The sequence below is a fragment of the Maniola hyperantus genome, chromosome 16 (genome assembly GCF_902806685.2).
Source record: "Maniola hyperantus chromosome 16, iAphHyp1.2, whole genome shotgun sequence".
Lineage (NCBI taxonomy): Eukaryota > Metazoa > Arthropoda > Insecta > Lepidoptera > Nymphalidae > Maniola > Maniola hyperantus.
This window is the reverse complement of record NC_048551.1, coordinates 10,317,761-10,344,019: the sequence shown is the minus strand read 5'-3', so window position 1 is coordinate 10,344,019 and position 26,259 is coordinate 10,317,761. Positions and strand designations below refer to the sequence as shown.

Sequence of the window (26,259 nt, the reverse complement as noted above, 5' to 3'; positions counted from 1 at the left end):
ATGTACATTATTTTCTGCCGCGTACTGTACACTGGAATTTATAGTCAAGATAGGGGCTTCTTTAGGGGACCATTCAGACGCCATGATGATCCCCTGAATTCCATCTGAACGGTCCCCTAAAGACGCCCCCATCTTGACTATGAATTCCAGTGTTAATACCAGCCTACCGTATCCACATGTTCTGATTGGTAGTCATAATCACTGGCGTTCACCAGCAATAAAACTTGCAGAAGTTAGGTCTGTAACTTGCACAGTGTAAATACTCAGCATGTCAACATATGCCAGTTTTGTATACTGACACTTGCAGAAATTGATATGACATTGACAGCTGATTCGCGCGGTTCGACATGCACGCACACTTACGCAATGTCCGTGTATACGATGTAACCACAAATAAAGTTCACTCGCCTTCGTGAATTGCAAGAACTGTAATAGATATAGGACAGCAGCTTAACATATTTATACGCAAGGAGTTAAGTTGATAGCGCTCTCTCTACCTAATCCCATACAAAAACAGAGAGAGCACTATACCTAACTTCATTGCGCGGAGAAGTTAGTATAGCGCTCTCAAGACAAGTCCAGATGGCAATCGGGGTGGGGACGGACGCCCAGAAGCGCCCAACACACACGTGCGGGGCGACCTCAGCACGATTGCCATCTGGAATTGTCGCGTACTACACCAGCTATAATCTGCAGTAGCCCAAGATGGCATGTGCCGCCATCTGTGTTAAATCTCAGAAGGTTTTTCTAACACCTCTGATGTTGGCTGAACTGATTTGTTTCATCATATTGTAAGGTTCGTTACTTGGTAGTTGCCATCTTATTACGATAGGTGTCGCTAGAGGCATTTTTTTCACATTTTTTTCCCCACATTTTCCCGATCAATTTGAACTATTTTTACGTAAGTTGATGCCCATACTAATATTATAAATGCCAAAGTGTGTCTGTTTGTTACCTTTTCACAGTTTGAGGGGTATAATACAGAGATCGCTTACATCCCGGGAACGGATACAGGTTACCTACCTACTTTTTATCCCGGAAAATAAAGAGTTCCCAAAGGATTTTTAAACACCTTAATCCACGCGGAAGAAGTTTCGGGCATCACGTACTTAGGTATTTATAACTTTTTACATGCCTGCGACTTCGTCCGCGAGGATTCAGTTTAGGTTTATAAAAATCCCATGGGGACTTCATTATAGAATTTCAAGCTCAAACTCTTCAATCCAGTTGCTCCAAGATTCTGAACTCCTAAGTTGTGGGGATTAAAGGACATTTATGAAAAGGACGTCATAATATTGAGAAAGGACAAATTAAAGGACGATAAGAGAAATGGTATTTTGTGAAAAGGCCATTATGCGCTGAGACGCCATTGGGTTGGGACTTGGGTAGGTAGTTATAGTGACGTAGATTAATTATTATATAGTTAATCTAAGGTTAGTGATTTGGAATTTGGATAGGTTAAATTCTTTCAAGGTGACTTCCCCGGTTTTACTTTCAAGTTTGACATTTGGCAAGAGCGTAGACGTATATGCCCGAGGAACCTTGGGGCCGGGGACTTGAGAGTCAGGGCTAAGTTAACACTGCCTTGGACATGAAAAGGGAATTATTAATGCTGCCTTGAGCGTTTGGTACTTGCTTTGCTAGTTAGGTACTGCAGAAACTTTGTAGTTTCAATTTCTTAGTAGTTATTCGATGCAAACTAGTTTTTAGCCTAGTGGTTAAGAATTAATATGTTAGCATCCTATTCGGGAAGTCGGGGGTTCGATCCAGGCACGCACCTCTAACTTTTCGGACTATATGTGCGTTTTTTAAGTAGGTATTTAAATATCACTTGCAATAACGATGAAGGAGTAAGGAAACCTGCATGCCTGAGACTTCTCCATAATGTTCGTCGTGTGTCTGCCAATCCTAACTTGGCAGCTAATCCTAAGCGTGGTGGACTATGGTCATAAACCTTCTCATTCTGAGATAATATACTAGTTTTTGCCCTCGGTTTCGGAAGGAAAATCAGGTGGGGCTGTACTCTGTAGTGTCTTGGAATCTAGTGAACTGATTTTGATCAAAGTTAAGGCAGTCCGCAGTTGTAGGTGTGCTTTCAAACTGCGAAAGTATATAGCATCTCATACGTCCTTAAAATAAGCCCATCCCCGGGATGCAAGCTATCTCTGTACCAAACTTCGTCGAAATCGGTTGAATAGATGGGCCGTGAAATGCAAGACAGACACCCTATTGCATTTTTAATATTAAGTGTCATCATCATCATGATTAACCCAACCCATCGATTAACTACTGAGAACGGGTCTCCTCTCAGAATGAGAAGGATTTGGGCATAGCTATTCGCTGGCCAAGTGCGGATTGGCAGACTTCAAACACCTTTGATGAACATTATGAAGAACTCTCAGGCATAACAATGTGAAGTAGGGATGTTTGAAAAGAAATTAAGCCATGTTTATTTTACCACAACATCATGGGGGTTCTGTTTGACAGTTTGACATTTCGCAAAGCGATCGTCACATCCCCGGGGGCGGGCGACGCATTAGCACTTGTGGAAACACAAAAGAAGAATTATTAATGGGTTTCTTGTTTGTGCGGTAACTAGGTAAAAGCTTTCAAAATTGTTCCGAACTGACACGGTATTCCGTATTAGGGACTGGTCTAACGGAATTCCGCGAGCGAAAAACGTAAGGACGCGTATTTTTCTTGTGTCTTGTTTGTGCATATAGAGAGGGCGCCAGCGCGTGCCAGACCTTCGTTATCCATACTAATATTATAGATGCGAAAGTGTGTCTGTCTGTCTGTCTGCTAGCTTTTCACGGCCCAACCGTTCAACTGATTTAGATGAAATGGTGGAAATGATGGTACAGAGTTAGCTTATATCCCGGGGAAGGCCATAGGCTACTTTTTATCCCGAAAAATTGAAGAGTTCCCACGGGATCTTAAAAAACCTAAATCCACGCGGACGAAGTCGCGGGCATCATCTAATCTAAATATATAAAACAAAAAGGTAACTGACTGACTGACTGACTGATCTATCAACGCACAGCTCAAACTACTGGACGGATCGGGCTGAAATTTGGCATGCAGATAGTTATCATGACGTAGGCATCCGCTAAGAAAGGATTGAAAATTCAATCCTTAAGGGGGGAAAATAGGGGTTTGAAATTTGTAGTCCACGCGGACGAAGTCGCGAGCATAAGCTAGTATTTTTATAAAACCTGAAAGTTTCTCTGCGTATTGTCCCCAACACTGGGAGGAACGTTTGTTTGGATGTTTGTTTGGATCATGGTGGCTTTGGGAGATAACAGGTAAAAAATCTTACGTCAAAGTATTAAAAACAAGTCTGTTTTTTTATATTTTCTTCGGAATAATATTAGAAATCATGTCATGCATTGCCAGACACTTAGGGCGATTACGCACTGCATCCGAACCGAATCCGTGAAAATACGTTCCGAAGTAATCATAGAACTATTTGTATGGTAGCTTACGCATTAAGCAGCTCAGACTTCCGTCATCCGAGTTCTCTCCGTCATTCGTGGGAATATCTCGGATGTGCGTCGGATAGAAATCGGACGTATGACTTAGATATGTCCACTGATTAGCTTAGATTATGATCAGAGATCGGATTAGTGCGTATTTAGCGTAAGCAATATCCGAGTTCGGTCCAGTTTTTATATCAGTATTTTCAAGGACTCGGATCGGATGAGTGCGTGACCGCTCTTAGTGTCGTGGCAACCCCCTACCAGACACCCTTAAACTTTATATTAGGAGGACCTAGGTACGATTTAACTCAAAACCTTTATATCAGCTTTGTAATTTTAGCTGATATAGGTTTTGAATAGGGCATAGGTAAGTACCGAATTGATAGTCAAATGAGGTGCCATCACAGAAATTGCCCTTAATTACTTTTTCGGTGGTTAAAATTTTAAGGTACATTACATATACTGCTCCAGTGTAACTGGCCCTAAGGGTTTTTCATAGTGTCAGCAAGCGATCAGTTAATTGAGGTTGTATCGATTCCGTGCTACGGACGCCGTATGCACAACACAAGTTTATTTAATCAACTTCAGCGCGATGCGCAACGCGAAATATTCCTGCCCAACAGCGTGATTATAATCTTACTCCTTTCCTCTTCGAATGGTTGTTAGTGCGACCCTATCTCTAGCTCGTCCGAGTTAGGTCTTGTTCATGGGCCCCAGGACCCAAGCACCCTTGGGGGACAAGCAGGGGCCGAAACACGAAATAAAGGCCAATATTTTTGTACACTCATGTTACTTAATTAATAAGAGTAATGCCCTCTGGTAAGGAGGAAATCAATGAAGTTCCCGACATTGCACAAGGGAAATTAATAGCAAGCTAAACTTCTGAAGTTTCGGAAGTGGCAAAGCGCATGATGTTTTTGTCGTAGAACCGACGCGACGGCTAAAAAGTCAAGTCAAAAGTCAAATAATTGAATAGAATTTTCTGTAGTCAATATCAATCAATACCTTTGGTGTCGGTCTGTCTGTCTGTCTGTCTGCTAGCTTTTCACGGCTCAACCGTTCAACTGATTTTGACGAAATTTGGTACAGAGGTAGCTTGCGATCTGGGGAAGGACATAGGCTACTTTTTATCCCGGAAAATTTAAGAGTTCCCACAGGAATTTTAAAATCCTAAATCCACGCGTACGAAGTCGCGGGCATCAGCTATAGTACAGAATAAAAACCGACCAAGTGCGTGGCGGGCACGCGCAGTGTAGGGTTCCGTGATCACAATTTAATCACAAATACAATAGATACAATAAAACTATAATATAGGTACATTAATATGCAACTCATAATATTTACGTACAATAATTAACCTCGAAAAACAGATATAACTCCTTAATCCAATGACATTATTAGAATGTCATTGCCTTAACCCGTGAACCCTACTTAGCCATGATAGTTTTCCTTTAAAATTGATTATATATACTACTGCTGTGAATATTTTCACGTTCCTATATACTACCATTTGGCTGATAGACGGGGAGAGGGGGGGGCACACTTGACTCTAATAAAAATTAGCACTTTAAGTTTTTAAAACAAGTCGGTTGGCAAGTAGATACATAATTTATCTAAGGAGTTACTGAATCTCGTGGACTCGTGTGACGTTGCAGCTCTCAAAGGCCATTCAATGTGTCATACTGGCAGACTGCCCGCGTCTTTACCCGCATTGTTGCGAAACTACCAGATCGATGGCAGTGGCTTATGTACCTAGTATAGGTTACACATCTTTCTAGAAGCCTTTTTTTATGAGAGACAACATGATGCGCGACTTTACCCGTGTGGATTCAGGTTTCTCAAAAAATCCCGTATAAACTCTGATTTGTCGGGATAAAATTTAGTCTAAAGTATGACTTATATAATGAGTCTAAGTATATTCGTCACCGGGATACAAGCTATATTTGTACTCTGGGGACGGACATCTAGGCTACTTTTTGATCTGGAAAATAAAGAGATCCCACGGGATTTTACAAATCTGAATCCACGTTGACGGAGTCGCAGGCGTCATCTATTTAGTACAGAGATAGCTTGCACCCCAGAAACATGCTACTTTTTATCCCGGAAAATCAAAATGTTGCCGTGGGAATTAAACTAAACCCAAATCCACGCGGAAAAAGTCGCGAACATCATCTAGTAATCCTTATTTATTTAACTAAGTAAATACTACAAAATAAATATCATACAACACTTCCTATTGAACTAATTTGTCACTGTTACTCCAATCGTCATCCAAATCAATCGTCATCCAAATCAATCGTCATCCAAATCAATCTTCATCACTAGTTATTATAGATGGTAATTAAGGTAAAAGCTTAGGATCGGAATTCTAGCACTTCCCAAACTGGTGCATCACGTGATATTATGTACCTATTTTACAGATAAATAACCTAAGTACATCAGTCTACATAATAGTATACGGCAGGTCGACATGGTGTTCGGGGTGAGGTGCCCGCAAACCCGCACAGCCAACGCGCTTTCCCGGTGCGAAATAGCGTGGATGACGTGCGGGTGTACCCTCGCCTCATACCCCGATTGCCATCTCATGTACTTGTTATTCTGTAAATACTGGGAAGGTACCTATTGATATAATTGACTACAGAAACTTCCATTCAATTATTTGACTCTTGAATTGACTTTTTAGCCGTCGCGTCGCGTCGGTTCTACGACAAAAATAACGAGCGCTCTGCCACTTCTGAAAATTCAGAAGTTTAGCGTGCCGTTTCCCTTTCCTGATTGAGAAACATGAGGATGCTCCTGTGTCAGAGTGCAACGTACTCGTACGTTGTGTTTTAGAAAATTTATTAGTGTGGTTTTGTTGGATGGATGGTTTATTAAAATCTATCTGCACAATAGGTCGATCACACCAAAACCACAAAACAGTAGGTAGATACTTACCTAATTTGTGTTTGGTACTTAACTGCTTTAGGCGATAAAATTTACCTACGAATGGATAGCGAACAAGAATACCCTAGAGACGATAGCACTTAGTAGCCTCGAATACAAAATGTCTCGCAATAGTATTTGTAGGTAGTAGTATGTACACTTTGACAATCACTGGTCTAGCGTTCCAGAGTCCAGACGTTACCAACGTAGAAGACATCAATAGGCGATTGGTTCGGTCCCATAGAATTCGCATAAGGCGCCGCACGTTCAGCACAGCCTCAATAATAAAGTAGTTAGGGCGATCGCAGACACGAGACAAGACTTGTCGTGTACCGAGGTAGCAAGGTACCCAGAGAGATTTTTAATCTAAAAGAAATAAAGGGAGAAAGAGAAACGTTTATTTCCTAAATTGTGCCACACATCATAGTTATACTAAAAGTTAGTTATCCCAGCGCTTCCTCCAATTGAGCAGATTAGCTCTGGAATAAACTGTGTCATGTGTGGCCCGAACCCGAAGAAAGCTTCCAGCTATCCTATAAATATAAATGCTATCCTCAGAATGCTCAACATAATACACAAAAGCATACAGCGCTGATTTTCAGCCAGGAACCTTCAGGTGACATCACGGAACCATGCCTACTATCAGACAGTGCCATCTGCCGCATGCTGCTTTCTCCGACAAATTGATTTTCTTTGTAGCATGCCGCATGCCGCACTGTCGTATGTTGCTCCATGTAAAACAACCAAAGATCGATAAAGTTTCACTTATGTTAAAAAAATGATAAACACATAATTCAGGGTAAACGTGCTAGCTATAGGCACTGAACACACATTAAGTACTCAGAAGTAATATACCATTTTTCCAAATGAAAAATGTCTGCGCAACTGTTCATATACCGGACCGTCTGGATGGGGTGTTCGTCGCTCGCCGTGCATGCAAATATCTGGAACATTCTACAATCTAGACAACACTGCGTACACTATCTAACTGCAGCGCTCCGTTGAAAATATACGGGATTACAATGTTCCTATTACCGCAAGCATAATAGTGCATCTGATTTGTTGACTGTACCCGTAGTATAAGATTTTACGTTTCACCAAACTTTGCTAGAATTCGAGAGTCGAAACACAATAAAATCAAAGTAAAATGGACCTAAAGAGCCTTTGAATTGAAGTCAAATATTCAATGCCACTGATTTTAATTTCGCAATTATTAATGAATAATTTTACTATCTATACCTAATGACAGTAGGTACCTATTTACCTAATTGACTGTTAAAAATTACAGCTTCGTTTCTATAACGGGATATTAACCCGTATGCTCACCGTGTGTAATGACCCGATTTGGCTAGCTATTGACAATCCGGGTGTGGACTGTAACGTCATATCCCACAGTACCTCCACTACAAACTGCAACTCGTTTGTGTTGTAATATCAGAAAATAACATTAGATCTCTCTCTGGGTATCTAGCTTTACCAAGACTACGTCTAGCTAGATATAGGTAGGTATAGCTTTACCAAGACTGCTATCTCGTGACTTTGTAGCCTTTGTGTTCCCTCGACATCGTTGGCTCATTTAAAGTAAATTAAAACTATTATTCAGCATTTTCTTTTACAGTAAACTTACATCTAAATCACGTGAGTACATTACCTAGTCTGTTACGAGTATATGGATTAATAGATAGTGATCGTGGAATGACTTTGTAAAAACGTAAATAAGGTTTCAGAGCGTGGTGTAGAATTAGAAATTCTGTTCTACACTTGAATTGGTAAAGTTTGAAAGCGTTTTCAGGATTCTGTACCTACCTAAAAAACCGGCCAAGTGCGAGTCAGGCTCGCGCAATGAGGGTTCCGTACTACAGTCGTATTTTTTCGACATTTTGCACGATAATTCAATAACTATGATGCATAAAAATAAACAAAAATCTGTTTTAGAATGTACAGGTAAAGACCTTTCATATGATACCCCACTTGATATAGTCACTCTCTTCGAAAGTTGAAAATACTAATTATTAGTTCATGACCACAATTTAATTTTTTTGTGTGATCTAACCCTAAATTCACGGTTTTCAGATTTTTCCCCAAATATCAGCTATAAGATCTGCCTACTTGCCAAATTTCATGATTCTAGGTCAACGGGAAGTACCCTGTAGGTTTCTTGACACACAGACAGACAGACAACAAAGTGATCCTATAAGGGTTCCGTTTTTCCTTTTGAGGTACGGAACCCTAAAAAGAGACAGAGGAACTCTAATAGGATCAGTAGGTTGTCCATCTATCTGTCTGTCTGTCTATCAAGGCCCTTTTTCTCAGGATCTGGTGGACTGTAAAGTTATCAAGTTAAAATAATCCAATAGCAAAAACATTTAAGGTTTACAGACCCTTGGATTTAAAAAAAAGTCCAACGCAATTTAAAAAAATGCGGCCATTTAATCATCATATTTTACACTTGCAAATCAATAAACGAAATAACTCCTCGTTGAAGTGTGAAGTTTGGCAAGACACAAGTATCACGGGAAAAATCCGATTATCGTTATTTTTATTAATTTTATAAGCTCTCGACTGCAATTTATGGTGATAAGCAACGATGCAGTCTAATCGGTTTTTAGTTTTTACGAGACATCGTACCGGAACGCTAAAGTGCTTGGCGGCCGGCTACAGTAGCCATAGCCAAATTCATCACCAGACAAGAGACAATTTAAAAGATTCCAAATTGTCCATGCAAGAAATCGAACTCCTATTAAATCACAGCGCTGGGCCAGGGAGGACATCAAAATAAAAACATTGAATATGATGAACATGAAGAATTACCTAGGTGCACTTTTCTTGGAGATAATATGAAAAATATCTCAATCTGGGACGTTTTTTTCTCGAAAGTACCAACTCGACTAAATCCTAATTAAAACTTCACTTATAAGGGTGTATGTTAACCATTAAAATATATATTTATCAGACTGCACAGTTATATTAAATGTATTCTTCCTAAGAGCCCGCCAGATAAGGGTTAATTGTAAAGTTAATGACCTGCCGCCGTCGAGGGGACACAAAGGGCGGACAAAGGCGATATAGTAGACTACATAGATTCCTGGCCTTTGTGACTACATGTGACTGCTATCTCTAGCTCTTGCACTAATATCTAATATAGCCTTTCTTTGACATTTTCTTTCTTTCTATAAGCACTTTCTTTTTTTGATTACCCATCACTATACTAAAGCCATTACGACCGTGCGAACGAAGTCACGAATCATTACAATCAAGGGTTGTGAGAATTGAAATTTGTATAGTCTATGCGGACAAAGTCGCGGGAATAAGGTACTTAGTATAAAATATACAGGTCTGTTTGTTTTTGGTGTATTGGTTTGTTCTTCAATCACGTCGCAATGGAGCAACAACGGACCGACGTGATTTTTTGCATGGTTATTTAAAACCCTGGAAAGTGACATGACCTACTTTTTATTCCAGGAAAACAAATGGTTCCTGGCATTTGGCATCCATTTTCACGCTTTTGTCCTTCAATCACGTGGAAACTCTTTGATTTTCCGGGATAAAGTATCCTATGTCCATCCCCGGAATGCAAGCTGCCAAAATAGGTTAAACGGATGGACCGTGAAAAGCCAACAAACAGACAGTCACACACACTTTCGCAAAAAATTAAAACGTACGTGGGTAGTTGATGATCTCAGAAAAATTGATCAAGTGCGAATTGGACTCGCACAGGAAGGGTCCGTACCATAGTATAAGAAATGACAGGAAGTGTTCCGTAACATCTTACAGCAAATAACCATTTTCAATTTTTTTTTAATTGTCATGGCGGTAATTTTGAAATTTTTAGTATTTGTTGTTATAGCGGCAATAAAATTACACATTCTGTGAAAATTTCAGATCTCTACCTATTATGGTCCACGAGATACAGCTCGCTGTCGGCACCGATTGGCGGTTTCGGGTACGGATCCCTAAAATTGCAATATGCCCGTGACTTTTTCAGAGAATAGTTTGAGAAAACTGTCCTTTCGATGTTTCGACCAAAGTTTTACATTTGCCCCTAGTGGTAGGTACAATTCACAAGGGGATCTTTATCACATGATTATAGAGGGAGTCGCAAATGCCGAGCAAATAGGGTAAATGTACTTATGAGTCATCATTTTAATAAATTGTCGATAAATTATTATTCGTTATTGATGGTACCTAGATGTTTTTTTTTAAATATGTAAATACCTATGTATACCTACCTACGTTTCTTTTGTATTTAAGTAGTGTTAAAATGATGCGAAATAGTTGGTTGATATGCAGCGAAATTAGTGAGATTTTCAAAAAGAAAAACAAAATATGTTTTTTTTGGGTTTCGTGAGTCTTGACATTATATTATATGACGAGTCATATAATATAATAATTTTACTAACACTTTCTTTTGATAAGAGCAGATGTAATTTGAACGTACTAAGAGGGTTATTAATTATTATTTGCTTTTTCTACGACTTTCGTGCGCATATTTCGAAAGATCCTGTTCGCATTTCTCAAAATTCTTTTTTACTCAGGGTCTACGTTATAGAGAGAACGTACATGTATAGAATCTTAGATATCCTGAGCCAGCGGTTTGAGCCTTAATATGTTGAAAATAATATTATTTCAATGAGTCAGATTCTCACTTTATACACAACATACGTTTGATCTTGACGAGTAGTAGACAAGTATTGGTCAAAGTCTGATGATAGAGCTAGAAAATAGGTTTCATTCCGTTGTCAAGTTTATCAAACGTAGATCCAAACTTGCTCATAACGGAGGTGATTTAAATTTCCAATTCACACTTCGCTTAAGTAGTGCTGGCGATACTGCCGGTAATAAAATTGAAAAGCTCGAAAAGCTTTTTCAACAATTCAAGCGTAACTTTAATTCCTGGTTTATGGCTATCAAGTGTGCCAAGTGGGCGCAAATTATTTTGCCAAATGGAGCTATGGAATAGACTAGAATACAATTAAATAAAACTAGACCTTTTACGAGAATATACCAAGTCATAAAAGCTCCCACGTTGTGTATATGTGAAGATTAGAAAATTCTTTAATCTGATAGAATCCAAACGTGTTTTTTTGATTACTAGAATAGGGAAATTATTATTTTTTACATAGGTATAGTAAAAATCTAAAGATTACACTATAAACTATATTTTTAAGATTTGCAGATAGAAGTAGGTGATATATATGAGAATATATGAGAACTTATCCTTTAAGTCGAATAAAGGACGAAAATTCAGCGTGGTTACTTTTGATATTGCGTCATAAAACTAAGTCAAATAAAGAAAATGAAAATCATGAATTCCCAGGTCTGCTATCGGAGAGACAAACATCTCTGATCGATATTACCTGAGACTTTTCACTTATTACTTTTTTAATTAAAACCTGAAACTTATAACGATGACTCATCGAGCGAGCGCATGCCTTTTTGAAAATAGGGACGCCGCCGCGAGGAATCGGCAACAATGTAAATCAAGGACCTATGCTTTGTATAATTAGCTGCTATTTACATGGAACTAGGGGTGAATTTTCCATGGTGGCTTATTAAAAAACTGATGCCTCATCATCGGGAAACCCAGACAGGGGTAGACGAAGACAGCATTCGTGATTCGCTTCGTTATAGGCGAAGTTGCGTTGCGTTTTAACAGCACCGCGCATGCGATCTACTTTTAATTCCCTCCCTTTTTGACGTATTTATTATCGAGTCCGTCCCTCTCGCTCCCGGGAGGGTCGATATATACGACGCTAGGTACACGTACGTTGTGTCGTACTGAGCAGCTAGTACGCAGGTTTCTGGCGTATTGCACGAACGTCAGTACTGGCCAGACGGGACCCGGAGCGCATATCGGCCGCAATCATGACGCGAGCCGTGCTTTTTATTAGTGTTTTTACTATATTTTTGGACGTCCTACACGCTAGCCAGGTGAGTTTAGCTTTTATTTTGTAGCATTCTAAGGTATATACTCGTTTGTAGCACTGCGGCGTTTAGCCGGTGCCACTAAGTCTAAAATCGATTACACGCTCTCAAAGATGTTTTCAAGCGAGGCGTTAAATAGCGTTACCGGCTGTTTTCAGCGACCAAAGCCGTAAAAGTTCCTTTTTTAACTAACACTTGCCAGATTTGGCGTTTTAGCACCTACATAGGTGTGGAGATTGCGTAACATTGAACGTGCGAAATAAATATGATCCTATGTTAACTGAAGACTTAGTAATTCGGAGGTAGTTTATTTCTATGGAAGCGTAATAAGCGTAACACCTTTGTTTATTAGAATTAAGACTAGTATACCTACTGAACGTGTTCGATAATATCTTTCTTTACCTTTCAAATTCATTTATTAAACTTTTATTAAGTTATAAGGAGCTTTGTAAGTAGGTAAGCGGTTATGTAAAAAATATCTACCCACAAATTCAATCTACTTTACCTACCTACCTACTTATTGATTTGTTTTAGACCAGACTAGAAATTACGTTTTTCACATGAATTTGAATTAGGTATATGTTTCTGTAATTCAAAATAATGTACTTAGGTATATTAGGTATATAGGGCATTTTGAAATTTGATGAACCTATACCTACCCAGGTAATTATCTACCTATATTGATCTCTGCACTACTTTACATAATATACCTATAAGATATTATGCTAATAAGTAATAACTAAACGCAATCCAAATCCAATAAATAATAAGCTTTTTTTGAATGAGCGCGGTCAAGTGAGAAAAATCTAAACGATTTGACCCCGCGTTATGGTGCCTGTCCACTAAAGCAGACCAAGTATATTATCAATAGATAGATGACGTGTTAATTTTCGTACGATATCTCTGTGTAATCTGATTGGTCTGCTGAACACGTCTCCGCTCCACTCCGCTTTAATGGATAGACACCCTAACTCGGGATCTAAAGTTTAGATTTTTTCCTCTCAAATCTTTTACATCTTAATTTTTAAATAACTATGTAAAAATGAAAAGTCATACGTGAACCTAATATAAGTAGGTAAGTACTAGGTACCTATTACTATTTACCAGAAAATATACTCGGCACGCACCTCTAACTTTTTTGAGTTAGGTACCTATGTGCGTTTTAAGTAATTAATTAAATATCACTTGCTTTAACGATGAAGGAAAACATCTTGAGGAACCTGCATGCCTGGAAGTTGTCTATAATGTTCTCTAAGGGGTGTGAAATCAAACAACTTCCAACTCCCGGCGAGGAGACCCGAAACGGAAAAAAACTGCATGTCCAGCGCGGAAATGCAGCCAATATTCTTGGCACCATTTCACGCGGGCATGACTTGTAATTAGATAAGGCTAGTTTTAAGTTTTATTGTGATACTAGATGACGCCAGCGACTTCGTCCGCGTGGATTTATGTTTTTTAAAAATCCCGTGCGAACTCTTTAATTTTTCGGGATAAAAAGTAACCTATGTCCTTCCTCGGGATGTTAGTTAACTCTGTACCAAATTCTATTAAAATCGCTTGAACGGATGAGCCGTGAAAAGCTAGCAGACAGACAGACACACTTTCGCATTTATAATATTAGTATGGATTAGTATGGATAGCATGTGCCACTTACGAATATATGTCAAAACTGTACCACCGCATCGGTTCTTTTCTAAGTTAATCTGCGGGGCAATTGAAAATCCTCAATTTCAGGCAATTATGACGTCATAACCACAAAGCAATTTGCTGCAATACGTAGCAATAGGGTAAAACACCCAGTAGTCAGCCTTTTAGTGAGTGATTAAATTTTGTTTATTAGTATTTTAAATATTAAACACTATGCATAAAAACAACCACTTGTTTGTGAAAGATTATTTATTAAATTAACTAAAAAAATTAACAAAATATTATACTATTGTTAGACTTATAGAAAAAATTAACAATAATCATATTATGGCACTTTTTCCCAGTGCTCAGCCTCATTTTTCCACAAGTCAGCCATGGCTTACCCAAAAGTCAGCCTCTCACTTACTTTGCATATTTGGCATAGAAATTTCTTATTATATGTATTTTCATACATATCCCCAGTGAATTCAGTGCATTTTAAATGGTATGGTACTATTTAAAATGCACTTATCACTGGGCACTTATCACTTATCGCAGGGCAATTATCACATCCTATATTTTTCAGGTCGTTGATTTCGGTATCGCTAGTCAATTCCTCTTCAAAATTATAACATCTTATTCTGTTTAAAGTACATAATATCTTATTTTTCTTCCTCTTTTTACTTTTGTTAGAACTCAACTGCTTTTCCGCTTTCCTTTTTTGTAATTCTTCTTTTTTTTTGTCTCTCTTTTTTTTCATTACGATTTTTATTTAATATTTCGTTCCCTTTCAGTTCTTTCATTTCTTCTTTTTGTCTTTCAAATTGTCTCCACTCTTTAGAAGAAATAGCTCCTATTCATGACATGATGGAACTCTAAAACAAGTGATTTTCAGTCTAAAATAACTGTACATAAATTAAACTCTACTTCAAAAGGCTTTAAGGTGCTATTTAGAGCAACAGGACTGACGGTTGGTTACTGGATTCATAAAGCCATTGGTCGGCCACTAACATGCAATTACATTTGTACGCGGCTGACTACTGGTAAAATACACTTTTCGTCTTAGAAAAGTTAAGCTCAAAGTATTGAGCAAAATTGGAACTATTTGCTTCGTTAATATCAGCTAAATCTAAGATATTCCCCTAAAAACTAGTAGTCAGCCGCTTATGGCTGAGCACTGGATCTACAGTTAAAATTCGAAACCCAGTAGTCGGCCACCTTAATTACAACATATTAAACAAATAAAATGCATGTAATAGTTGATTTTATCGCAAAATAAACATTTTATTGTAACACAATAAAATTATCCACCGCAAATAACAACATATAGACACAAAAACTTACCAAAAACTTTACGGGTTTCCTGAAGACAAAAAACAGTAACAATAGCGCGTCTAGTCATGTCTGTGACGGCGATGCAAATGAACGAGCGTAGCTCGTCTCATTGATATGATATTGGTTTGTATGTCTGCGTATTAGCCAATAGAGAGACAAGGATTCGTTCAAACGTTATTTTAATGGTGTACACAAATTTTAACACTATTTATAGGGAAATAATGTCTGTTAAGGCTGACTACTGGTGCACGGCTGACTAGCGGGTGTTTTACCCTACCTTTTTTTTTATTTAGATACAAGTTAGCCTTTGACTGCAATAACCTGCAATAGCCTTTGACCGAAATTTGGTACACAGATAGGTTGTATCCCGAGGAAGGACATAGGCTACATTTTATCCCGAAAATCAAAGAGTTCCCACGGGATTTTTAAAAACCTAAATCCACGCAGACGAAGTCGTGGGCATCAGCTAGTACGAAATAAAGAAATCCATTTCAAACACCTTCCTGAAATAAAGATTACCCTCACTAACAAGTAAGTAAATTATGATTATACAGCACTTTTCTGTTCTTTATCATACAAGTGTTATAATACGATCAGATAAGCTTCACGGGGAGAGATGAAACGAGTCTGCGGCTCATTTGAAGTCAGCTCACGTCTCTGTATGCTAACTTCTTATGCCTTTACAACTCTGACAACGCTTAATTTACATGGATAGCAGGGGTGGGATACTGTGAAGGTTCAGAAAATTAAAAAAATATAATAATAGGTACATTTCTTCAATAAATAATTAAATTGTTGTAGCATACATTTTTTAAATAAAACGTGGTATTGCCATGCTTTGAGCATTGCTTTTTAGGGTTCCGTACTTCAAAAGAAAAAAACGGAACCCTTATAGAATCACTTCGTTGTCTGTCGGTCTGTCTGTCTGTCTGTCTGTCTGTCTGTCTGTCCGTCTGTCTGTCTGTCTGTATGTTTGTCAAGAAACCTAGAGTACCTACTCTAACAGTACTCTAATTGTTAAAAACCTTTATTAAATCATCCTAAAGTTAAATGTGAAAATACCTTTCTATCTTCTTTTTCTTTTTTTTCACACACATCTTTATAACACAAGTGTTATAATGCGATCAGATAAGCTTCGAGGGGAGAGATGAAACGAGTCTGTAGTTCATTTGAGTCACCTCACGTCTTTGTATGCTAACTTCTTATTCCTTTTTCTCGTACATTTATCCTTAAGAGTTAAGACTAACGTTTATAATACAAGTTAAATGATGGAGACGAGATGAAAGATGCTGTAAATAAAGTAAAAAGTTTAGTAATTTGATACGAGAGCTTAAATTACTGGTGTTTTCTTTGTAATGTAGAATTTTTGAACAAACACAGGGTGTTACCAGAACACTGGCAAAAACGAAGACAGATGATAGTAGGTACCTACTGTACTGATGATTATTGATATGACACCACAAAAAAAAACGCGAAAGAAATACAAAAAAATCCTATAATTTTGTAAAAGTTTACGATATAGTGCAAATAAAAAATCTGACCGACGCTAGAGGTCAACGAAAGTTGCGTGAGTAGGCCACTTGGAGGTTGGAATGTAGGCGGGGCATTGACCCAAGTTTTGCACGCTATAAGTACATTGCGAGTTTGAAAAATACAAAATCACTAAAACTACAAAATGAGGCAAATAGTTATTAGTATTGGATTATGTTTTGGTAGTAGGTATAACAATGACGCTAAGTTTTTGCTAGCATTCTGGTTACATCCTGTATATCTTGGACATAAAATACTTGTTATATTTACAAACTCTTTATATTAAAAACATATTGTTATGTAACAAAAAAATTAACACAAAATAAAAGTCTTATAGGGAGTTCTGGGACACCTGGATCACGACGCCATGAGAGCTTGATTTTTTGAAAATCGTTTCCGATATTGGAAAAAGCATCGAATCTGAGCTTTAACGAGGCTTTATCTGCGAACTTCTACAACGTTTTATCAGTTTAATCATAGTTCAATCCGACAAGTTTCAAAATTATTCGCTGTTCATATTTCCATTGAAACTTTCTTCATAATCTATATTCTCTACTTTACTAACTTTTTCAAAAATTTATAGGTAATTGGAGATCTGAAATCATAAACGTAATATTCTATTACCTATTCGATTGTTCAAGTCGTAATGGGCTAAGAGCCAGCGCGTGCCAGACCTTCGTTATTTTCTAAAAGCTGAAAGTTTCTCTGCGTGTTGTCCGGCTTTTATAAAATTACGAAGGTCTGGCACGCGCTGGCTTTCTCTCTATAAGCTATTAACAGAAAAAAATTTCTTACAATATTTTAAAAAGTAATCTTAGAAGGTTACGCTCACTGGTTAAGCTAACTTCAGTCGGTAGCCCAATGAGTTCCGTCGGTGAGTCCTAAACACACTACTTCACAGTTTACTGCTCATTTACGACTCAGACTTGTGTACTGGAACGTTACCTGACTCGCTTTTATTTTATTTTTATAGTGTTAGGCCACGCTTCAGGGAAATTTATAGGCCCAGAGTAGGTACACTGCTAGACAGGGCACGGCTTCACAGCGACAGTCTGTCTGGTTTGTGTTTTGTTTTATTTTACCTAATAAAACACTTAGGCACACTTGTACTACTAAACTAAACTGCTTAGTCTGATTTAGTTAAATTTTGTAAGCTACTTTTTATATTTATTGGAAGGTAGACAAGAAAAGGACAGGGATAGATTAACACATTTAAAAAGTAGGTACAAGTCGACCTTTAATATAGGTTCGAAATTAAAGCCAAAGTCCCACGAATGCGTTAACAATGCCTCTTACTCTATCAAACTTCAGTTTTCTGTTTTCTTCTTCGGGTGCCTCTCCGGCTAGCGAAGGTTGGCAGTCGGCTTCGCCGCTTCGTGTACTGCTTTCTATTCTTTGCAAGGTGAAACACGGCGACTCTCATTCAGTCTCAGGTGTTGTGTAGCCAGGACTTTTTCTGAAACCGACACTTCTTCCGGCAACTTTTACCATCATGTAACTCCATCATGGAGTTCGTACCTCTCATGTCTTTACTTTGACTCTTAATTTAGTCTAACTGATTTTTTTGGAATAAATTAATGAATATTTATTTATTACTAAATTTTTTACATTTGACTTAAATGGAGTCCTGGCCCCTAAACTCTAAAGGAGTTCCCGTATCTTAGGGGCCAGTGCCTTCCCATACATAGTGGTTTTACTTAAAATTAATTAATAACAAATACAAAGATTGGGTGTTTGTGTAAGTGTGTGTGTGTGTATGTATGTAGGTCTGTGTGAGTTGCTATGTGTGTGCTAGATTGTGATAGGAGAGAGAGACATGGTTAGGTATTACATGGACCAAATATTTTCCCTAACTCATATTTTATATTATTTTTCTATTTGTTTAAATTCTAGCTCACAAATTCGTTCTTGTGAAGCAGTTATAGATAAAACTATATACCTAATAGTGGTTTTGCAAATTGGTTTGCTTAGTCCCATAGTTCAACAAAAGTTAGTTGTTAGTTTCATTGATCTTCATTATTAAACTATTAATAAGATGTAAACTTAAAATTAATTAAGTATGTTCATAACTAGAGCTTTTCCACAGAAGAGCACATATAAAGTTTTCATGTAATTCTCTACCGTACCATATAAATAAGCTAACTTTTGTTTATGAGGCACTAAAAATGCTGTAAAGCTCCTCCAAGAGCGTAAACTATTCCCAAAAAGGTAACCTGAGTCCCGACATAGTGCTTTTAAAAGTTTCTATAAAGGTGGAAATTATATTAGAACTTATAAGTTTGGAACTTTGCTTCCCGCTGTGAAAAATGTATTTTATATTGCCCTAACTTTAGTACTTTTCGTTACGAGTTAGCTATGCTTGAATATGAAACCGATATGTTGTAAATTTTTCGTATAAAAGTGCTTGGAAATTCCTTTTACAAGGTTACTACACTACTACATATAGCATGTCGACTTGATATTACCTTTTGTCAATTGCTAGTAGAGAAAGTTCGTGGGTTAAAATAAATTCAGTTCGTGGGTTAAAATAAATTCAAATGGATTACAATCACGCAAAATGTTACTTAGTACTTAGCTCAAACCCTCAGACAAAATCTAGTCTAAAATAAAACAATGTTCTCATTTCGGACCTAATCTTATTCAATTCAGAGTTGTATTTGAGAGGAAAATTAATCGTTTCATCCTTTATTAGAGAAATCGGATTTGCGGCAAAAGAAAAGTTGATAGGAATTGTTTTTGACATTTTTAACCAAGGGTTGAGGTTTTTTGATGAAAATTCCTGTCGTCGCGCCGCGGTTTTAAACGTTTTTATGCTGTTGTTAGGCCGAGGCTACACTACGTGAGGCTACGCTCGTCGTGACGCGATTTGACTTACGAGTATGATAAATAATCATACAACGTAGCTACATTGTGCAGCGACTATAATAAGATCATATTATTTGACTAGCTTATGTACACGACTTCGTCCGCGTGGACTACACAAATTTCGAACCCCTATTTGACTTCCTTAAGGGTTAAATTTTCAAAAATCCTTTCTTAGCGGATGTCATAATATCTACCTGCATGCCAAACAACCTGATCCGTCTAGTAGTTTGAGCTGTGCGTTGATAGATCAGTCAGTCAGTCACCTTTTCGTTTTATATGTATACTAGATTATGCCCGCGACTTCGTTCGCGTGGACTACACAAATTTCGAACCCCTATTTTACCCCCTTAGGTGTTGAATTTTCAAAAATCCTTTCTTAGCGGATGTCTACGTGATAATAGCTATTTGCATGCCAAATTTCAGTCTAATCTGTTCAGTAGTTTTAGCTGTGCGTTGATAGATCAGTCAGTCAGTCAGTCACCTTTTCCTTTTATATATTTAGAAGATGTTGTAGTGGTCGCGTATAGTGTGCCTCTTTCGCATTTCAGCGAGAAGATCCTTATTTACCTTTCCTTCAAGATAAGGAAAAACGGATTATAGTATCCAGCCTTTGATTTCGCTTTTCGAGTCCCGTTAAATATCGTGATCTAAATGTAACCTCAGCCTAACTTTTATAAGGCTTTGGAGGGGTTCACGGAAACTCACAACGTCATTACCTTTTGGGCCATTATTAGAACCATTGTTTTAAAACTCAACGGCTTTGTTTTGGGTTTTTGGATAAAGCACAATTTTCTCGCGTCCTGGATTTTATTTCATTCGCGTCCTCGCCTTAATTGGTTAAAAAGTACGAGTGCTTTACGCGCGTACGTTTTAAGCAATTACATTTTAAAATAAACCTCCACGCTAATTTTATTTCATCAGAAATTTAAATTTTCTGATTAAATTAGGTCTGTATATTTGGCATAATATTGTGAAAAGTTCTTTTACACACAACAAAGCTAATAGAGTTGTTGTCGAGGTCAAATTTATCCTCCATACATCAATGATCGCTAAATGACACCAACAAATATCGCATTAGTCGAGTTACGCTTCAGTATCATCGTAACAGCTGAAGAGATTTGAGCTTAGAGATTTTAGCTTCGCTGAATATATTGAAAGATCAATAGATTCAGCGAAGCGTATTTTATTCTGATACGGTGTGCCTGGGCTTATCGTGCCTATCGTGTTTACATTTGGACTAGGAGTCCACATTGACAAGCATGGATACTAAAACTGATACAGTACCAGGCAAAAAATATTGTACATCGACCTTTAGAATGAGATTTCGGCTTTTCGGAGATTTGAAATATTTATTATTTGATGTTATAGCGACAATAGTAATACACACTCTGTGAAAATTTCAACTCTCTACCTATTACGGTTCACGAGATACAGTCCGCTGACAGACAGACGGGCGGATGGCTAGCGGAGGCTTGGTAGGTAATCGAGTTCCCGTTAGAATTTTTCGGGTCCCGAACTCTAAAAAGTATACTTAAACACTTGAGAAATTATTTAGGGACGATTAAATTATTCCAAATACTACTAAAACTTAACTGTAGATTGTATATGCAACCTACAGTTAAGTTTTAGTAGTATTTCGAATACAGGGTAAAAGGAATTTATAACTTTAGCAGAAATAGAATCACATAACAAATTCAGCGAACGTTCACATTAAGGCAGCTCAGTTCGGTGCTTTCTTCATACAAACGAAGGAGGGAAAATACAACAATATTCGATATTGAACGCACAAAACTAAGAATTATATCGATTTATCTCGTCATTATCTAGGTTCAATGATATCTAAAACATTGAAAAAAATATTGATTTAAAAGTTACGAGCCTCAAAAGATTCCTATTTTAACACTAAATTTATGTCAACTTTGGGCGTAAATAAATAAGATTAGGGATATGAAAATTCTAAAACAATTTATCATTACACGTAGTTTATTTATTCATTAGTTGAAATAACTTTACTTTGCAAACATAAATTCAGTAGTTTTTTCTCAAAAATACTTTTCCCAAACTACTGTTCAACCCTTTTCAAGCGCTAGATTTCGGCTAAAATAATCATGCCTCTCACCCCAAAACATTAGACACCATGCGGGTGGCGGAGGGAAGGGCCAGCCCAGCGGCGCGCGGCTGCGCGTGTAATATTGTGGTTTCTATGACGACGAGTGTTGTTTTCAAAAATAAAAGTCGTAATTATTTCATAAAAGTACTTGATTATTTATTAATAAGTTAATTAGTTTCTTCTTATAATTCAGTGGCTATGCAAATGTGTAGAAAATTGAGCTGAGTCAATAAGTGTTATCCTTCAAATACTTATTGCATTTTGTACATTGACCTCTGGAATTTGAACTTTGGACACCAATTTTATTCATTGGTTTATTGACCTGACTTTGTTGTTGAGGTCCTAGTAGGGATATCTACTCGTGTGGTCCTAGTACAATAGGTAAGTAATAAAAATATCCTCAACTTATAGGAACTGACTTTATTCCATTTAGACAATACTTAATAAACTTCAATCTTAGTTCTAAACTATTAACTTCTTCAAGACATAATTATAAATTCTAATTTTCCCTGCTTCAAATCAATAGCTCCCGCTCTTATTGCCGCCATTTTTTACCTCTCCTCATAATTCTTTTTTTAAATTCAACTGTAGGCAAAGCAATGTCGCTAACAATCGGCCATTCTGACTTCATGTCTGTCCTCAGACATTCAGGCTCAATTGAAAGAGATTCTCATTCTATCAAACTCATAGTTTTATCTTGATTTCATGATCACTAACTTTTCATTAATCAAACCACTTCTTTGGTTGAATTCGAAAAATTTCATCTTTTCTTGTCAGGGTTTCTTATTTTATCAAACTTTATATTAATTTCATAATCACCTAAACATAATTACTTAAACCAAACTATTTCTTTGGTTGATTGTTGCATTCGAAGTATTTCATCTTTTCTTGACAAGGGTTCTCATTCCATCAAACTCATAGTTTTATCTTAATCTCATAATCATCACCTTTGCTTAAACTAAACCGCTTTTTTGGTTGATTGTTGCATTCGAAGAATTTCATCTTTTCTTGGCAGGGGTTCTCATTTCATCAAACTCATACTTATATCTTAATCTCATAATCACCATCTTTGTTTAACCAAACCACTTCTATGGATGATTGTTACATTCGAACTTGTCAGGGGTTCTTATTTCATCAAACTCATAGTTTAATATTAATTTCATAATCACCATCTTTACTTCAACCAAACTATTTCTTTGGTTGATTGTTGCATTCGAAGAATTTCGTCTTTTCTTGACAAGGGTTCTCATTCCATCAAACTCATAGTTTTATCTTAATCTCATAATCATCACCTTTGCTTAAACTAAACCGCTTCTTTGGTTGATTGTTGCATTCGAAGAATTTCATCTTTTCTTGGCAGGGGTTCTCATTTGATCAAACTCATACTTATATCTTAATCTCATAATCACCATCTTTGTTTAAACCAAACCACTTCTTTGGATGATTGTTACATTCGAACAATTATTTCGTTTCGGCCATCCTTTTCTTAGAATGTCCTCATTCACACATCAGACAGACATAGACATCAGTTTAATATTCATGATCATTGTCAATGATGCCTAATGGCCGCAAACTAATAGTCTCAGTCTCTTATTATGATCGTCATCATATCCCCAACGTCATGACATCAGTAAAACATCCATGATCGTTCGTCAATAATGCTTATTATTACTTGTCACCTTAATTAACTATATCATTTACGCCATGACAGCCCGCTCACTAGCCTATGGTCATTCTCTTATCATCTTAATCATCATCTTAATTAATTATATCATTTACGCCATGGTGGCCCGCTCACCATCCTGATGGCCGCAAACTAATAGTCTCATTCTCTTATGGTGATCGTCATCATATCCACAACGTCATGACATCAGTAAAATATCCACGATCGTTACGTCAATGATGCCTGAAAGGAACAAAATAAAAACAATTAAGCAGTATCTGAGTTCTTTAAATGTGTAAATGCAGTGTAACTTAAGAGATATACTCACTTATTATTAATTGTCATCTTTAACTAACTATATCATTTACGCCATGGCAGCCCGCTCACTAGCCTATGGTCGCAAACTTAATAGTCTCATTCTCTTATCATCTTAATCATCATTTTAATCATTATTTTAATCATCATCTTAATTAACTATATCATTTACGCCATGGTGGCCCGCTCACCATCCTGATGGCCGCAAACTAATAGTCTCATTCTCTTATGGTGATCGTCATCATATCCACAACGTCATGACATCAGTAAAATATCCACGATCGTTACGTCAATGATGCCTGAAAGGAACAAAATAAAAACAATTAAGCAGTATCTGAGTTCTTTAAATGTGTAAAATCTGCAGTGTAACTTAAGAGATATACTCACTTATTATTAATTGTCATCTTTAACTAACTATATCATTTACGTCATGGCAGCCCGCTCACTAGCCTATGGTCGCAAACTTAATAGTCTCATTCTCTTATCATCTTAATCATCATTTTAATCATTATTTTAATCATCATCTTAATCATCATCTTAATTAACTATATCATTTACGCCATGGTGGCCCGCTCACCATCCTGATGGCCGCAAACTAATAGTCTCATTCTCTTATGGTGATCGTCATCATATCCACAACGTCATGACATCAGTAAAATATCCACGATCGTTACGTCAATGATGCCTGAAAGGAACAAAATAAAAACAATTAAGCAGTATCTGAGTTCTTTAAATGTGTAAATGCAGTGTAACTTAAGAGATATACTCACTTATTATTAATTGTCATCTTTAACTAACTATATCATTTACGCCATGGCAGCCCGCTCACTAGCCTATGGTCGCAAACTTAATAGTCTCATTCTCTTATCATCTTAATCATCATTTTAATCATTATTTTAATCATCATCTTAATTAACTATATCATTTACGCCATGGTGGCCCGCTCACCATCCTGATGGCCGCAAACTAATAGTCTCATTCTCTTATGGTGATCGTCATCATATCCACAACGTCATGACATCAGTAAAATATCCACGATCGTTACGTCAATGATGCCTGAAAGGAACAAAATAAAAACAATTAAGCAGTATCTGAGTTCTTTAAATGTGTAAATGCAGTGTAACTTAAGAGATATACTCACTTATTATTACTTGTCATCTTTAACTAACTATATCATTTACGCCATGGCAGCCCGCTCACTAGCCTATGGTCGCAAACTTAATAGTCTCATTCTCTTATCATCTTAATCATCATTTTAATCATTATTTTAATCATCATCTTAATCATCATCTTAATTAACTATATCATTTACGCCATGGTGGCCCGCTCACCATCCTGATGGCCGCAAACTAATAGTCTCATTCTCTTATGGTGATCGTCATCATATCCACAACGTCATGACATCAGTAAAATATCCACGATCGTTACGTCAATGATGCCTGAAAGGAACAAAATAAAAACAATTAAGCAGTATCTGAGTTCTTTAAATGTGTAAATGCAGTGTAACTTAAGAGATATACTCACTTATTATTAATTGTCATCTTTAACTAACTATATCATTTACGCCATGGCAGCCCGCTCACTAGCCTATGGTCGCAAACTTAATAGTCTCATTCTCTTATCATCTTAATCATCATTTTAATCATTATTTTAATCATCATCTTAATTAACTATATCATTTACGCCATGGTGGCCCGCTCACCAACCTGATGGCCGCAAACTAATAGTCTCATTGTCTTATCGTGATCGTCATCATATTATCCACAACGTCCTGGCAATAACATGGCACATTTTGCTATAAGTAATATCTTCTGCATATTTCAATAGCTTATAAATTTTGTTTCTTGTATGACATCAATCTCTTTATCAAACTATGATCTTTAAATTGTACCGCATTTACATCTTGATCATCATTACAGATTCTTGCTGAAACAGAAATAAAAACAAAGCAGCAACAAAATCACCATTAAAAGGTGGTACATAATTTATTATTGTTAATTGTCGTGTTTTAAAAACGTTTAACTTTCAAGAGTAAAAGATTAATTTTTTTATTACGATTCCCGCGCATAATTTTTTGCGCAAATATATATTTTTTCAGATTTTTTTTTTTTAATGTGCTGTTTAGTAATTTTTTTTTAATTTTACAAAAAATTATATCACAATTAAAATATTTTAAGTCATCTACGATTCACCAGGCTGCATGATCTACGACCTTTGCCTTTTCGAGGAACGAATCGAAATATGCATACTACACCTATACAGCTGCATTCCAATTTATGATTGATCCAAAAAGATAACAAATATGGCGATACTGATCACGTGACTTTATTTTGACTTGACCTCTAGTGATGCGCTATTGCTGAACTAACTATATTGGGAATGTGGACGTTTGATTGAATTAACTCTGATGTAAAGAATTATATTTTCATTTTATGTACTTGCAAAACTTATAAGTCCGTAATCATTATTACGAGAACGCAATATAA

At 37.0% G+C, this 26,259-nt stretch overlaps 1 protein-coding gene across 3 annotated transcripts in view; it reads left to right on the top strand.

Moving 5' to 3' along the window:
* The first annotated feature begins 12,176 nt into the window (after positions 1-12,176).
* Positions 12,177-26,259, top strand: part of Appl (amyloid-beta-like protein) — a 169,953-nt gene continuing 155,870 nt past the window's right edge. For all 3 annotated transcript variants that reach the window (XM_034976659.2, XM_069503836.1, XM_034976658.2), the window contains exon 1: positions 12,177-12,335. In XM_034976659.2, coding sequence (XP_034832550.2) covers positions 12,270-12,335 — 66 coding nt within the window. In that variant the 5' untranslated portion in view covers positions 12,177-12,269. The remainder of the gene's footprint in view (positions 12,336-26,259) is intronic.